General features: G+C 34.9%; 4 protein-coding genes across 4 annotated transcripts; all 4 read left to right on the forward strand.

Moving 5' to 3' along the window:
* The first annotated feature begins 1,233 nt into the window (after positions 1-1,233).
* On the forward strand, positions 1,234-1,898 carry LOC139505087 (histone H1-delta-like). The gene has a single exon (XM_071294903.1). The coding sequence runs from the start codon at positions 1,243-1,245 to the stop codon at positions 1,816-1,818; it is 576 nt and encodes a 191-aa protein (XP_071151004.1). The 5' UTR covers positions 1,234-1,242; the 3' UTR covers positions 1,819-1,898.
* Positions 1,899-4,909: 3,011 nt separating this feature from the next.
* LOC139505085 (histone H1-delta-like) lies at positions 4,910-5,574 on the forward strand. Its single transcript, XM_071294900.1, has one exon. It carries the CDS (start codon positions 4,920-4,922, stop codon positions 5,493-5,495), a length of 576 nt encoding a protein of 191 aa, XP_071151001.1. The 5' UTR covers positions 4,910-4,919; the 3' UTR covers positions 5,496-5,574.
* Positions 5,575-8,588: 3,014 nt separating this feature from the next.
* Positions 8,589-9,253, forward strand: LOC139505086 (histone H1-delta-like). The gene has a single exon (XM_071294902.1). The coding sequence runs from the start codon at positions 8,599-8,601 to the stop codon at positions 9,172-9,174; it is 576 nt and encodes a 191-aa protein (XP_071151003.1). The 5' UTR covers positions 8,589-8,598; the 3' UTR covers positions 9,175-9,253.
* Positions 9,254-12,266: 3,013 nt separating this feature from the next.
* On the forward strand, positions 12,267-12,931 carry LOC139505088 (histone H1-delta-like). Its single transcript, XM_071294904.1, has one exon. The coding sequence runs from the start codon at positions 12,277-12,279 to the stop codon at positions 12,850-12,852; it is 576 nt and encodes a 191-aa protein (XP_071151005.1). The 5' UTR covers positions 12,267-12,276; the 3' UTR covers positions 12,853-12,931.
* The last annotated feature ends 3,024 nt before the right edge of the window (positions 12,932-15,955 follow it).

A 15,955-nucleotide genomic window follows, 5' to 3' on the forward strand; every position in this document is an offset into this window, starting at 1 on the left:
GAGGTTTAGTTAAATGCAGTGGGAAAATGTTTTGCCCAAAGTCCAATGGTTCACACTGATGTGTTTTTGTCCTTCTGTCTCTTTTTAATCGTCCGTGTCACGGGATGCTGCTTCACCCTTTACCGGTTCTGGTTTCACTTGCATAGCTTATATAGGTATAATGCATATGTATAGCCAGAGTCTTCACTGTGACACACATTCCCCTTTTTGAGGGGAAATAAATAACTTTTGTAATTGTCAATTAAGATACAAATGATATGTACCACTGTCGAATTATAAAACTACAAAAATCTTCGTGTTTTGTTTTTGTTTTGTTTGTATCGAAACTTTCAGGCGGCCAGGCCACTTTGAGCTCAGATCATCGGTTATTGATAATAAAATTAATGAAATATATTTTGCTGAAAAATATGGTATATTCGATAAGACATATTCGAGTTTTTGACTTGAAAGTGCGCAAATTGTACATGCAAATGGAAATAAAAGCGAAGACGCATCATACAGAACAGTTGTTCAGTGCCTCAGATCCACTGAATACAAAGTCGCTCTCTGAAAAGTTCCCAACGCTAGATTAAATAAAAAGATGTTTCAAATTCGTATTCTAGATATTGGGTTTGTTCATTCGACTCTTGAATGTTTGCGAAATTTCGCTCGGGTTGAATAAAAATGTTATTTGAAGTTTTAGTAAAAATCTGCAATTAAACAATGGCGCGTGAACTTTTTGTGTGTTTCCCTCTAGCTGGAAACAAACTTATTACGAGGAGGAACATGCTTCCAGTGAATAAAAACGGAAAGAAACCTAAAGAGAAATGATTTTTCTTCCTCTGTACAATTTTACGACGATAGAATATTTGTGTAATGAGAAAAACTCGTAAATTTTCTGTCAACATACCTGCGAAGACAATTCAGTCGGTTCTACTTTAACTATTAATATCTTTTTACTGTGTACATCGAAAAATACACAGTTTATCTAACATGCAAGATTAATGACTGTTGAGCAATTTGGTATGCTATATGTGAATGTTTTTGATAGAATTATACTATAAATTATCATAAAAGTCTTCGAAGAAGCACATAATCATTTTACCGAGATCGCGTAATGGATTTTACAAGTTATTTTTAAGGGTGTCTTCGTCGAGGTCCGCGTTCGTCTGTTATAAATAAACGAGGCCTGGAATGGCGTTATTTTCAAATCGTTATTCGTAGTATAAACTTCGTAAAGGATAATATTTTGAATCATTCAAAATGGCAGACGCAACAGCAGCACCAGCAGTAGCACCAGCTAAATCACCAAAGAAAAAGGCAGCAGCCAAGCCAAAGAAGCCTTCCGCACATCCTAAATACAGCGAGATGATTGGAAAAGCCATCGCCGCTTTGAAAGAACGTGGAGGTTCTTCAAGGCAAGCAATTCTGAAGTACATCATGGCCAACTTCAACGTCGGAAAAGATGCCAAGTCAGTAAATGCTCATTTAAAACTTGCACTCAGAGCCGGAGTTAAGAACAACAGTTTGAAGCAGTCCAAGGGAACTGGAGCATCCGGATCTTTCAGAATTGGAGAGGCTAAAGTAGTTAAAAAGAAGCCAGCAAAGGCAAAGAAAGCAGCCAAACCTAAGGCCGCCAAGCCTAAGAAGGCAAAGAGCACACCCAAGAAGAAGAAGCCAGCAGCAAAGAAACCAGCTGGAGAAAAAAAGGCTGCCAAACCAAAGGCAAAAAAACCAGCAGCAAAGAAAGCAGCCAAGCCAAAGAAGCCAGCAGCCAAGTCACCAGCAAAAAAGAAGGCAGCCAAACCAAAAGCCAAGAAGACCCCAAAGAAGAAGTAAACTGTTCCAGACTTCAGTCTGCAGAGGCTATTCAGCCACCAAAAGCCCTTTTAAGGGCTACCCAATTTATTCAAAAAGAATCTACAATTGTTGTACATTAGTTATCAAACTAAATCTAGCTGAGCCCTACCCTTTTCTTTACTTTTCTCTGAACTTTGCACTGGTCTCTGAAATATTTTTTGGGGTCACATTATTTCCATTGTTTGTTTTATTTCACTCCTTATGACTATACTATTTCTAACACCTAAGTATGCAGCTGGGTTTGTTTTTTTTTTTGGATATATTTTGTGTAGTTAGGCACCATTAAAGTTATATCAGTGTATTTTCACGCACTTATTTGAACTGAATATAACTTTTTCTATTCAGTTTTCGTTAGAGTGACAATCTACGAAAATAGGAAGTCATGCTAGGGTTTTATTGTGCTCTTTTTTTTAGGGGGAAGGGGGTCAAAATCACACAGCTAACCTTCAACCGAAAAATCATTTTTGTCATTATGTGAGTTTTTCCATTTCTCTCTTCTTCTTCGTATTCAACTTGACTGACATTTTTTGTTGGACTTTTTCTACACGTAAGCAAAGTCAAAGGTTGGCTCTCTATTTCATATCAACTAGTCAATGGGGAGGTAACTCTAAAATTAAACTCAGTACTTTTTTTCAGTACTATATAAATAAACTGTTAAAATGTACATAATACAAAAGATGTATAACGTATCGTAAAAATCAGATTAGTAGCAAATGAATGCAGTGACGTTTGTCTGTTATTTATTTATTTTTTTATTTATTACTTGTCAAAATTACTACAATAATATTGTGTATTAAAAGTTAAAAGGAAACTCTAAAGTATGGAGGTTTTTGTTCAACCTTTAACAGTTCTGCAATTATTTTGTCATTTTATTACCTGCGATTTATTATGCAAATTTCACTATTCTCTACCTTTCGAATTTCATCTTTGTTTTACTCGTGTATAAAATAAATGCACCTACTTGTTTCTATGTTTCTTTCAAATGGTTGTCCTGTGTTTTTTCTCTTCTTTTTTCTCTCTGTTATTTAGTGTGCGACGACTTGACTGTATCTTTGCTATGTCATTTTAATCTTTCCACAGCACGCGAGGTGAATAAACCCGAAACAATACAGTGACGTCACACGTGACTACTGTGATGAACAGAAACAAGGATGGATGGACGGACAGTGGTACAAAAAGTAAGAAAAAGTTATTTCTCTGATAAAAGGTATCGCGTGAATTGTAGGTTCACGGTATAGGTTTTTTCTCTCATTTTTGAAGATCATATATACAGTTGTCTATAATTGCTTACATCCACTTCCTTTGAACTATGGTGGATAGTTGTCTCATTGGACGTCCTACCACATCTCCTTATTTTCATATTGAAATGACAGCAACTTAACGACACACACAAACATAGCCTGCTAGTATATACGTACATGGGAGACTGAAAAATTCTGTGCTTATTGGTAAATGATAAAAAAAAACATTAAAACTTTAAGGTATGCTATGACTAAGCTTTAAATATAAGGTAGATAGGGAGTAGGAAACACACATATTTTTTTTTTTTTATTTGGCCTTAATGAAGAAGAAAAGCACACACACAATATATTAGAACTTGTACTAACATCCATTAAACGCTATGCTAATATATGTCTTTAAAAGAGAACCATTATTTTATTTTAATTTATTTTTTCTTCGTTTCAATCTTGGTTTTTGATTCTTTTTACATTAAATCTGTTTTTACTGTTGCAATAGTTTACAAATATTTTTAGTCCAAATACAATTCATTGATAATATATCCCCCCTTTTTTGTCCGGATATTTTTTTTTTTTTTTTTGAAAAAGGGGGGGGGGCTGGAGGTTTAGTTAAATGCAGTGGGAAAATGTTTTGCCCAAAGTCCAATGGTTCACACTGATGTGTTTTTGTCCTTCTGTCTCTTTTTAATCGTCCGTGTCACGGGATGCTGCTTCACCCTTTACCGGTTCTGGTTTCACTTGCATAGCTTATATAGGTATAATGCATATGTATAGCCAGAGTCTTCACTGTGACACACATTCCCCTTTTTGAGGGGAAATAAATAACTTTTGTAATTGTCAATTAAGATACAAATGATATGTACCACTGTCGAATTATAAAACTACAAAAATCTTCGTGTTTTGTTTTTGTTTTGTTTGTATCGAAACTTTCAGGCGGCCAGGCCACTTTGAGCTCAGATCATCGGTTATTGATAATAAAATTAATGAAATATATTTTGCTGAAAAATATGGTATATTCGATAAGACATATTCGAGTTTTTGACTTGAAAGTGCGCAAATTGTACATGCAAATGGAAATAAAAGCGAAGACGCATCATACAGAACAGTTGTTCAGTGCCTCAGATCCACTGAATACAAAGTCGCTCTCTGAAAAGTTCCCAACGCTAGATTAAATAAAAAGATGTTTCAAATTCGTATTCTAGATATTGGGTTTGTTCATTCGACTCTTGAATGTTTGCGAAATTTCGCTCGGGTTGAATAAAAATGTTATTTGAAGTTTTAGTAAAAATCTGCAATTAAACAATGGCGCGTGAACTTTTTGTGTGTTTCCCTCTAGCTGGAAACAAACTTATTACGAGGAGGAACATGCTTCCAGTGAATAAAAACGGAAAGAAACCTAAAGAGAAATGATTTTTCTTCCTCTGTACAATTTTACGACGATAGAATATTTGTGTAATGAGAAAAACTCGTAAATTTTCTGTCAACATACCTGCGAAGACAATTCAGTCGGTTCTACTTTAACTATTAATATCTTTTTACTGTGTACATCGAAAAATACACAGTTTATCTAACATGCAAGATTAATGACTGTTGAGCAATTTGGTATGCTATATGTGAATGTTTTTGATAGAATTATACTATAAATTATCATAAAAGTCTTCGAAGAAGCACATAATCATTTTACCGAGATCGCGTAATGGATTTTACAAGTTATTTTTAAGGGTGTCTTCGTCGAGGTCCGCGTTCGTCTGTTATAAATAAACGAGGCCTGGAATGGCGTTATTTTCAAATCGTTATTCGTAGTATAAACTTCGTAAAGGATAATATTTTGAATCATTCAAAATGGCAGACGCAACAGCAGCACCAGCAGTAGCACCAGCTAAATCACCAAAGAAAAAGGCAGCAGCCAAGCCAAAGAAGCCTTCCGCACATCCTAAATACAGCGAGATGATTGGAAAAGCCATCGCCGCTTTGAAAGAACGTGGAGGTTCTTCAAGGCAAGCAATTCTGAAGTACATCATGGCCAACTTCAACGTCGGAAAAGATGCCAAGTCAGTAAATGCTCATTTAAAACTTGCACTCAGAGCCGGAGTTAAGAACAACAGTTTGAAGCAGTCCAAGGGAACTGGAGCATCCGGATCTTTCAGAATTGGAGAGGCTAAAGTAGTTAAAAAGAAGCCAGCAAAGGCAAAGAAAGCAGCCAAACCTAAGGCCGCCAAGCCTAAGAAGGCAAAGAGCACACCCAAGAAGAAGAAGCCAGCAGCAAAGAAACCAGCTGGAGAAAAAAAGGCTGCCAAACCAAAGGCAAAAAAACCAGCAGCAAAGAAAGCAGCCAAGCCAAAGAAGCCAGCAGCCAAGTCACCAGCAAAAAAGAAGGCAGCCAAACCAAAAGCCAAGAAGACCCCAAAGAAGAAGTAAACTGTTCCAGACTTCAGTCTGCAGAGGCTATTCAGCCACCAAAAGCCCTTTTAAGGGCTACCCAATTTATTCAAAAAGAATCTACAATTGTTGTACATTAGTTATCAAACTAAATCTAGCTGAGCCCTACCCTTTTCTTTACTTTTCTCTGAACTTTGCACTGGTCTCTGAAATATTTTTTGGGGTCACATTATTTCCATTGTTTGTTTTATTTCACTCCTTATGACTATACTATTTCTAACACCTAAGTATGCAGCTGGGTTTGTTTTTTTTTTTGGATATATTTTGTGTAGTTAGGCACCATTAAAGTTATATCAGTGTATTTTCACGCACTTATTTGAACTGAATATAACTTTTTCTATTCAGTTTTCGTTAGAGTGACAATCTACGAAAATAGGAAGTCATGCTAGGGTTTTATTGTGCTCTTTTTTTTAGGGGGAAGGGGGTCAAAATCACACAGCTAACCTTCAACCGAAAAATCATTTTTGTCATTATGTGAGTTTTTCCATTTCTCTCTTCTTCTTCGTATTCAACTTGACTGACATTTTTTGTTGGACTTTTTCTACACGTAAGCAAAGTCAAAGGTTGGCTCTCTATTTCATATCAACTAGTCAATGGGGAGGTAACTCTAAAATTAAACTCAGTACTTTTTTTCAGTACTATATAAATAAACTGTTAAAATGTACATAATACAAAAGATGTATAACGTATCGTAAAAATCAGATTAGTAGCAAATGAATGCAGTGACGTTTGTCTGTTATTTATTTATTTTTTTATTTATTACTTGTCAAAATTACTACAATAATATTGTGTATTAAAAGTTAAAAGGAAACTCTAAAGTATGGAGGTTTTTGTTCAACCTTTAACAGTTCTGCAATTATTTTGTCATTTTATTACCTGCGATTTATTATGCAAATTTCACTATTCTCTACCTTTCGAATTTCATCTTTGTTTTACTCGTGTATAAAATAAATGCACCTACTTGTTTCTATGTTTCTTTCAAATGGTTGTCCTGTGTTTTTTCTCTTCTTTTTTCTCTCTGTTATTTAGTGTGCGACGACTTGACTGTATCTTTGCTATGTCATTTTAATCTTTCCACAGCACGCGAGGTGAATAAACCCGAAACAATACAGTGACGTCACACGTGACTACTGTGATGAACAGAAACAAGGATGGATGGACGGACAGTGGTACAAAAAGTAAGAAAAAGTTATTTCTCTGATAAAAGGTATCGCGTGAATTGTAGGTTCACGGTATAGGTTTTTTCTCTCATTTTTGAAGATCATATATACAGTTGTCTATAATTGCTTACATCCACTTCCTTTGAACTATGGTGGATAGTTGTCTCATTGGACGTCCTACCACATCTCCTTATTTTCATATTGAAATGACAGCAACTTAACGACACACACAAACATAGCCTGCTAGTATATACGTACATGGGAGACTGAAAAATTCTGTGCTTATTGGTAAATGATAAAAAAAAACATTAAAACTTTAAGGTATGCTATGACTAAGCTTTAAATATAAGGTAGATAGGGAGTAGGAAACACACATATTTTTTTTTTTTTATTTGGCCTTAATGAAGAAGAAAAGCACACACACAATATATTAGAACTTGTACTAACATCCATTAAACGCTATGCTAATATATGTCTTTAAAAGAGAACCATTATTTTATTTTAATTTATTTTTTCTTCGTTTCAATCTTGGTTTTTGATTCTTTTTACATTAAATCTGTTTTTACTGTTGCAATAGTTTACAAATATTTTTAGTCCAAATACAATTCATTGATAATATATCCCCCCTTTTTTGTCCGGATATTTTTTTTTTTTTTTTTTGAAAAAGGGGGGGGGGGCTGGAGGTTTAGTTAAATGCAGTGGGAAAATGTTTTGCCCAAAGTCCAATGGTTCACACTGATTTGTTTTTGTCCTTCTGTCTCTTTTTAATCGTCCGTGTCACGGGATGCTGCTTCACCCTTTACCGGTTCTGGTTTCACTTGCATAGCTTATATAGGTATAATGCATATGTATAGCCAGAGTCTTCACTGTGACACACATTCCCCTTTTTGAGGGGAAATAAATAACTTTTGTAATTGTCAATTAAGATACAAATGATATGTACCACTGTCGAATTATAAAACTACAAAAATCTTCGTGTTTTGTTTTTGTTTTGTTTGTATCGAAACTTTCAGGCGGCCAGGCCACTTTGAGCTCAGATCATCGGTTATTGATAATAAAATTAATGAAATATATTTTGCTGAAAAATATGGTATATTCGATAAGACATATTCGAGTTTTTGACTTGAAAGTGCGCAAATTGTACATGCAAATGGAAATAAAAGCGAAGACGCATCATACAGAACAGTTGTTCAGTGCCTCAGATCCACTGAATACAAAGTCGCTCTCTGAAAAGTTCCCAACGCTAGATTAAATAAAAAGATGTTTCAAATTCGTATTCTAGATATTGGGTTTGTTCATTCGACTCTTGAATGTTTGCGAAATTTCGCTCGGGTTGAATAAAAATGTTATTTGAAGTTTTAGTAAAAATCTGCAATTAAACAATGGCGCGTGAACTTTTTGTGTGTTTCCCTCTAGCTGGAAACAAACTTATTACGAGGAGGAACATGCTTCCAGTGAATAAAAACGGAAAGAAACCTAAAGAGAAATGATTTTTCTTCCTCTGTACAATTTTACGACGATAGAATATTTGTGTAATGAGAAAAACTCGTAAATTTTCTGTCAACATACCTGCGAAGACAATTCAGTCGGTTCTACTTTAACTATTAATATCTTTTTACTGTGTACATCGAAAAATACACAGTTTATCTAACATGCAAGATTAATGACTGTTGAGCAATTTGGTATGCTATATGTGAATGTTTTTGATAGAATTATACTATAAATTATCATAAAAGTCTTCGAAGAAGCACATAATCATTTTACCGAGATCGCGTAATGGATTTTACAAGTTATTTTTAAGGGTGTCTTCGTCGAGGTCCGCGTTCGTCTGTTATAAATAAACGAGGCCTGGAATGGCGTTATTTTCAAATCGTTATTCGTAGTATAAACTTCGTAAAGGATAATATTTTGAATCATTCAAAATGGCAGACGCAACAGCAGCACCAGCAGTAGCACCAGCTAAATCACCAAAGAAAAAGGCAGCAGCCAAGCCAAAGAAGCCTTCCGCACATCCTAAATACAGCGAGATGATTGGAAAAGCCATCGCCGCTTTGAAAGAACGTGGAGGTTCTTCAAGGCAAGCAATTCTGAAGTACATCATGGCCAACTTCAACGTCGGAAAAGATGCCAAGTCAGTAAATGCTCATTTAAAACTTGCACTCAGAGCCGGAGTTAAGAACAACAGTTTGAAGCAGTCCAAGGGAACTGGAGCATCCGGATCTTTCAGAATTGGAGAGGCTAAAGTAGTTAAAAAGAAGCCAGCAAAGGCAAAGAAAGCAGCCAAACCTAAGGCCGCCAAGCCTAAGAAGGCAAAGAGCACACCCAAGAAGAAGAAGCCAGCAGCAAAGAAACCAGCTGGAGAAAAAAAGGCTGCCAAACCAAAGGCAAAAAAACCAGCAGCAAAGAAAGCAGCCAAGCCAAAGAAGCCAGCAGCCAAGTCACCAGCAAAAAAGAAGGCAGCCAAACCAAAAGCCAAGAAGACCCCAAAGAAGAAGTAAACTGTTCCAGACTTCAGTCTGCAGAGGCTATTCAGCCACCAAAAGCCCTTTTAAGGGCTACCCAATTTATTCAAAAAGAATCTACAATTGTTGTACATTAGTTATCAAACTAAATCTAGCTGAGCCCTACCCTTTTCTTTACTTTTCTCTGAACTTTGCACTGGTCTCTGAAATATTTTTTGGGGTCACATTATTTCCATTGTTTGTTTTATTTCACTCCTTATGACTATACTATTTCTAACACCTAAGTATGCAGCTGGGTTTGTTTTTTTTTTTGGATATATTTTGTGTAGTTAGGCACCATTAAAGTTATATCAGTGTATTTTCACGCACTTATTTGAACTGAATATAACTTTTTCTATTCAGTTTTCGTTAGAGTGACAATCTACGAAAATAGGAAGTCATGCTAGGGTTTTATTGTGCTCTTTTTTTTAGGGGGAAGGGGGTCAAAATCACACAGCTAACCTTCAACCGAAAAATCATTTTTGTCATTATGTGAGTTTTTCCATTTCTCTCTTCTTCTTCGTATTCAACTTGACTGACATTTTTTGTTGGACTTTTTCTACACGTAAGCAAAGTCAAAGGTTGGCTCTCTATTTCATATCAACTAGTCAATGGGGAGGTAACTCTAAAATTAAACTCAGTACTTTTTTTCAGTACTATATAAATAAACTGTTAAAATGTACATAATACAAAAGATGTATAACGTATCGTAAAAATCAGATTAGTAGCAAATGAATGCAGTGACGTTTGTCTGTTATTTATTTATTTTTTTATTTATTACTTGTCAAAATTACTACAATAATATTGTGTATTAAAAGTTAAAAGGAAACTCTAAAGTATGGAGGTTTTTGTTCAACCTTTAACAGTTCTGCAATTATTTTGTCATTTTATTACCTGCGATTTATTATGCAAATTTCACTATTCTCTACCTTTCGAATTTCATCTTTGTTTTACTCGTGTATAAAATAAATGCACCTACTTGTTTCTATGTTTCTTTCAAATGGTTGTCCTGTGTTTTTTCTCTTCTTTTTTCTCTCTGTTATTTAGTGTGCGACGACTTGACTGTATCTTTGCTATGTCATTTTAATCTTTCCACAGCACGCGAGGTGAATAAACCCGAAACAATACAGTGACGTCACACGTGACTACTGTGATGAACAGAAACAAGGATGGATGGACGGACAGTGGTACAAAAAGTAAGAAAAAGTTATTTCTCTGATAAAAGGTATCGCGTGAATTGTAGGTTCACGGTATAGGTTTTTTCTCTCATTTTTGAAGATCATATATACAGTTGTCTATAATTGCTTACATCCACTTCCTTTGAACTATGGTGGATAGTTGTCTCATTGGACGTCCTACCACATCTCCTTATTTTCATATTGAAATGACAGCAACTTAACGACACACACAAACATAGCCTGCTAGTATATACGTACATGGGAGACTGAAAAATTCTGTGCTTATTGGTAAATGATAAAAAAAAACATTAAAACTTTAAGGTATGCTATGACTAAGCTTTAAATATAAGGTAGATAGGGAGTAGGAAACACACATATTTTTTTTTTTTTATTTGGCCTTAATGAAGAAGAAAAGCACACACACAATATATTAGAACTTGTACTAACATCCATTAAACGCTATGCTAATATATGTCTTTAAAAGAGAACCATTATTTTATTTTAATTTATTTTTTCTTCGTTTCAATCTTGGTTTTTGATTCTTTTTACATTAAATCTGTTTTTACTGTTGCAATAGTTTACAAATATTTTTAGTCCAAATACAATTCATTGATAATATATCCCCCCTTTTTTGTCCGGATATTTTTTTTTTTTTTTTTGAAAAAGGGGGGGGGGGCTGGAGGTTTAGTTAAATGCAGTGGGAAAATGTTTTGCCCAAAGTCCAATGGTTCACACTGATGTGTTTTTGTCCTTCTGTCTCTTTTTAATCGTCCGTGTCACGGGATGCTGCTTCACCCTTTACCGGTTCTGGTTTCACTTGCATAGCTTATATAGGTATAATGCATATGTATAGCCAGAGTCTTCACTGTGACACACATTCCCCTTTTTGAGGGGAAATAAATAACTTTTGTAATTGTCAATTAAGATACAAATGATATGTACCACTGTCGAATTATAAAACTACAAAAATCTTCGTGTTTTGTTTTTGTTTTGTTTGTATCGAAACTTTCAGGCGGCCAGGCCACTTTGAGCTCAGATCATCGGTTATTGATAATAAAATTAATGAAATATATTTTGCTGAAAAATATGGTATATTCGATAAGACATATTCGAGTTTTTGACTTGAAAGTGCGCAAATTGTACATGCAAATGGAAATAAAAGCGAAGACGCATCATACAGAACAGTTGTTCAGTGCCTCAGATCCACTGAATACAAAGTCGCTCTCTGAAAAGTTCCCAACGCTAGATTAAATAAAAAGATGTTTCAAATTCGTATTCTAGATATTGGGTTTGTTCATTCGACTCTTGAATGTTTGCGAAATTTCGCTCGGGTTGAATAAAAATGTTATTTGAAGTTTTAGTAAAAATCTGCAATTAAACAATGGCGCGTGAACTTTTTGTGTGTTTCCCTCTAGCTGGAAACAAACTTATTACGAGGAGGAACATGCTTCCAGTGAATAAAAACGGAAAGAAACCTAAAGAGAAATGATTTTTCTTCCTCTGTACAATTTTACGACGATAGAATATTTGTGTAATGAGAAAAACTCGTAAATTTTCTGTCAACATACCTGCGAAGACAATTCAGTCGGTTCTACTTTAACTATTAATATCTTTTTACTGTGTACATCGAAAAATACACAGTTTATCTAACATGCAAGATTAATGACTGTTGAGCAATTTGGTATGCTATATGTGAATGTTTTTGATAGAATTATACTATAAATTATCATAAAAGTCTTCGAAGAAGCACATAATCATTTTACCGAGATCGCGTAATGGATTTTACAAGTTATTTTTAAGGGTGTCTTCGTCGAGGTCCGCGTTCGTCTGTTATAAATAAACGAGGCCTGGAATGGCGTTATTTTCAAATCGTTATTCGTAGTATAAACTTCGTAAAGGATAATATTTTGAATCATTCAAAATGGCAGACGCAACAGCAGCACCAGCAGTAGCACCAGCTAAATCACCAAAGAAAAAGGCAGCAGCCAAGCCAAAGAAGCCTTCCGCACATCCTAAATACAGCGAGATGATTGGAAAAGCCATCGCCGCTTTGAAAGAACGTGGAGGTTCTTCAAGGCAAGCAATTCTGAAGTACATCATGGCCAACTTCAACGTCGGAAAAGATGCCAAGTCAGTAAATGCTCATTTAAAACTTGCACTCAGAGCCGGAGTTAAGAACAACAGTTTGAAGCAGTCCAAGGGAACTGGAGCATCCGGATCTTTCAGAATTGGAGAGGCTAAAGTAGTTAAAAAGAAGCCAGCAAAGGCAAAGAAAGCAGCCAAACCTAAGGCCGCCAAGCCTAAGAAGGCAAAGAGCACACCCAAGAAGAAGAAGCCAGCAGCAAAGAAACCAGCTGGAGAAAAAAAGGCTGCCAAACCAAAGGCAAAAAAACCAGCAGCAAAGAAAGCAGCCAAGCCAAAGAAGCCAGCAGCCAAGTCACCAGCAAAAAAGAAGGCAGCCAAACCAAAAGCCAAGAAGACCCCAAAGAAGAAGTAAACTGTTCCAGACTTCAGTCTGCAGAGGCTATTCAGCCACCAAAAGCCCTTTTAAGGGCTACCCAATTTATTCAAAAAGAATCTACAATTGTTGTACATTAGTTATCAAACTAAATCTAGCTGAGCCCTACCCTTTTCTTTACTTTTCTCTGAACTTTGCACTGGTCTCTGAAATATTTTTTGGGGTCACATTATTTCCATTGTTTGTTTTATTTCACTCCTTATGACTATACTATTTCTAACACCTAAGTATGCAGCTGGGTTTGTTTTTTTTTTTGGATATATTTTGTGTAGTTAGGCACCATTAAAGTTATATCAGTGTATTTTCACGCACTTATTTGAACTGAATATAACTTTTTCTATTCAGTTTTCGTTAGAGTGACAATCTACGAAAATAGGAAGTCATGCTAGGGTTTTATTGTGCTCTTTTTTTTAGGGGGAAGGGGGTCAAAATCACACAGCTAACCTTCAACCGAAAAATCATTTTTGTCATTATGTGAGTTTTTCCATTTCTCTCTTCTTCTTCGTATTCAACTTGACTGACATTTTTTGTTGGACTTTTTCTACACGTAAGCAAAGTCAAAGGTTGGCTCTCTATTTCATATCAACTAGTCAATGGGGAGGTAACTCTAAAATTAAACTCAGTACTTTTTTTCAGTACTATATAAATAAACTGTTAAAATGTACATAATACAAAAGATGTATAACGTATCGTAAAAATCAGATTAGTAGCAAATGAATGCAGTGACGTTTGTCTGTTATTTATTTATTTTTTTATTTATTACTTGTCAAAATTACTACAATAATATTGTGTATTAAAAGTTAAAAGGAAACTCTAAAGTATGGAGGTTTTTGTTCAACCTTTAACAGTTCTGCAATTATTTTGTCATTTTATTACCTGCGATTTATTATGCAAATTTCACTATTCTCTACCTTTCGAATTTCATCTTTGTTTTACTCGTGTATAAAATAAATGCACCTACTTGTTTCTATGTTTCTTTCAAATGGTTGTCCTGTGTTTTTTCTCTTCTTTTTTCTCTCTGTTATTTAGTGTGCGACGACTTGACTGTATCTTTGCTATGTCATTTTAATCTTTCCACAGCACGCGAGGTGAATAAACCCGAAACAATACAGTGACGTCACACGTGACTACTGTGATGAACAGAAACAAGGATGGATGGACGGACAGTGGTACAAAAAGTAAGAAAAAGTTATTTCTCTGATAAAAGGTATCGCGTGAATTGTAGGTTCACGGTATAGGTTTTTTCTCTCATTTTTGAAGATCATATATACAGTTGTCTATAATTGCTTACATCCACTTCCTTTGAACTATGGTGGATAGTTGTCTCATTGGACGTCCTACCACATCTCCTTATTTTCATATTGAAATGACAGCAACTTAACGACACACACAAACATAGCCTGCTAGTATATACGTACATGGGAGACTGAAAAATTCTGTGCTTATTGGTAAATGATAAAAAAAAACATTAAAACTTTAAGGTATGCTATGACTAAGCTTTAAATATAAGGTAGATAGGGAGTAGGAAACACACATATTTTTTTTTTTTTATTTGGCCTTAATGAAGAAGAAAAGCACACACACAATATATTAGAACTTGTACTAACATCCATTAAACGCTATGCTAATATATGTCTTTAAAAGAGAACCATTATTTTATTTTAATTTATTTTTTCTTCGTTTCAATCTTGGTTTTTGATTCTTTTTACATTAAATCTGTTTTTACTGTTGCAATAGTTTACAAATATTTTTAGTCCAAATACAATTCATTGATAATATATCCCCCCTTTTTTGTCCGGATATTTTTTTTTTTTTTTTTTGAAAAAGGGGGGGGGGGCTGGAGGTTTAGTTAAATGCAGTGGGAAAATGTTTTGCCCAAAGTCCAATGGTTCACACTGATGTGTTTTTGTCCTTCTGTCTCTTTTTAATCGTCCGTGTCACGGGATGCTGCTTCACCCTTTACCGGTTCTGGTTTCACTTGCATAGCTTATATAGGTATAATGCATATGTATAGCCAGAGTCTTCACTGTGACACACATTCCCCTTTTTGAGGGGAAATAAATAACTTTTGTAATTGTCAATTAAGATACAAATGATATGTACCACTGTCGAATTATAAAACTACAAAAATCTTCGTGTTTTGTTTTTGTTTTGTTTGTATCGAAACTTTCAGGCGGCCAGGCCACTTTGAGCTCAGATCATCGGTTATTGATAATAAAATTAATGAAATATATTTTGCTGAAAAATATGGTATATTCGATAAGACATATTCGAGTTTTTGACTTGAAAGTGCGCAAATTGTACATGCAAATGGAAATAAAAGCGAAGACGCATCATACAGAACAGTTGTTCAGTGCCTCAGATCCACTGAATACAAAGTCGCTCTCTGAAAAGTTCCCAACGCTAGATTAAATAAAAAGATGTTTCAAATTCGTATTCTAGATATTGGGTTTGTTCATTCGACTCTTGAATGTTTGCGAAATTTCGCTCGGGTTGAATAAAAATGTTATTTGAAGTTTTAGTAAAAATCTGCAATTAAACAATGGCGCGTGAACTTTTTGTGTGTTTCCCTCTAGCTGGAAACAAACTTATTACGAGGAGGAACATGCTTCCAGTGAATAAAAACGGAAAGAAACCTAAAGAGAAATGATTTTTCTTCCTCTGTACAATTTTACGACGATAGAATATTTGTGTAATGAGAAAAACTCGTAAATTTTCTGTCAACATACCTGCGAAGACAATTCAGTCGGTTCTACTTTAACTATTAATATCTTTTTACTGTGTACATCGAAAAATACACAGTTTATCTAACATGCAAGATTAATGACTGTTGAGCAATTTGGTATGCTATATGTGAATGTTTTTGATAGAATTATACTATAAATTATCATAAAAGTCTTCGAAGAAGCACATAATCATTTTACCGAGATCGCGTAATGGATTTTACAAGTTATTTTTAAGGGTGTCTTCGTCGAGGTCCGCGTTCGTCTGTTATAAATAAACGAGGCCTGGAATGGCGTTATTTTCAAATCGTTATTCGTAGTATAAACTTCGTAAAGGATAATATTTTGAATCATTCAAA

Source organism: Mytilus edulis, unplaced genomic scaffold (assembly GCF_963676685.1).
Source record: "Mytilus edulis unplaced genomic scaffold, xbMytEdul2.2 SCAFFOLD_1404, whole genome shotgun sequence".
NCBI lineage: Eukaryota > Metazoa > Mollusca > Bivalvia > Mytilida > Mytilidae > Mytilus > Mytilus edulis.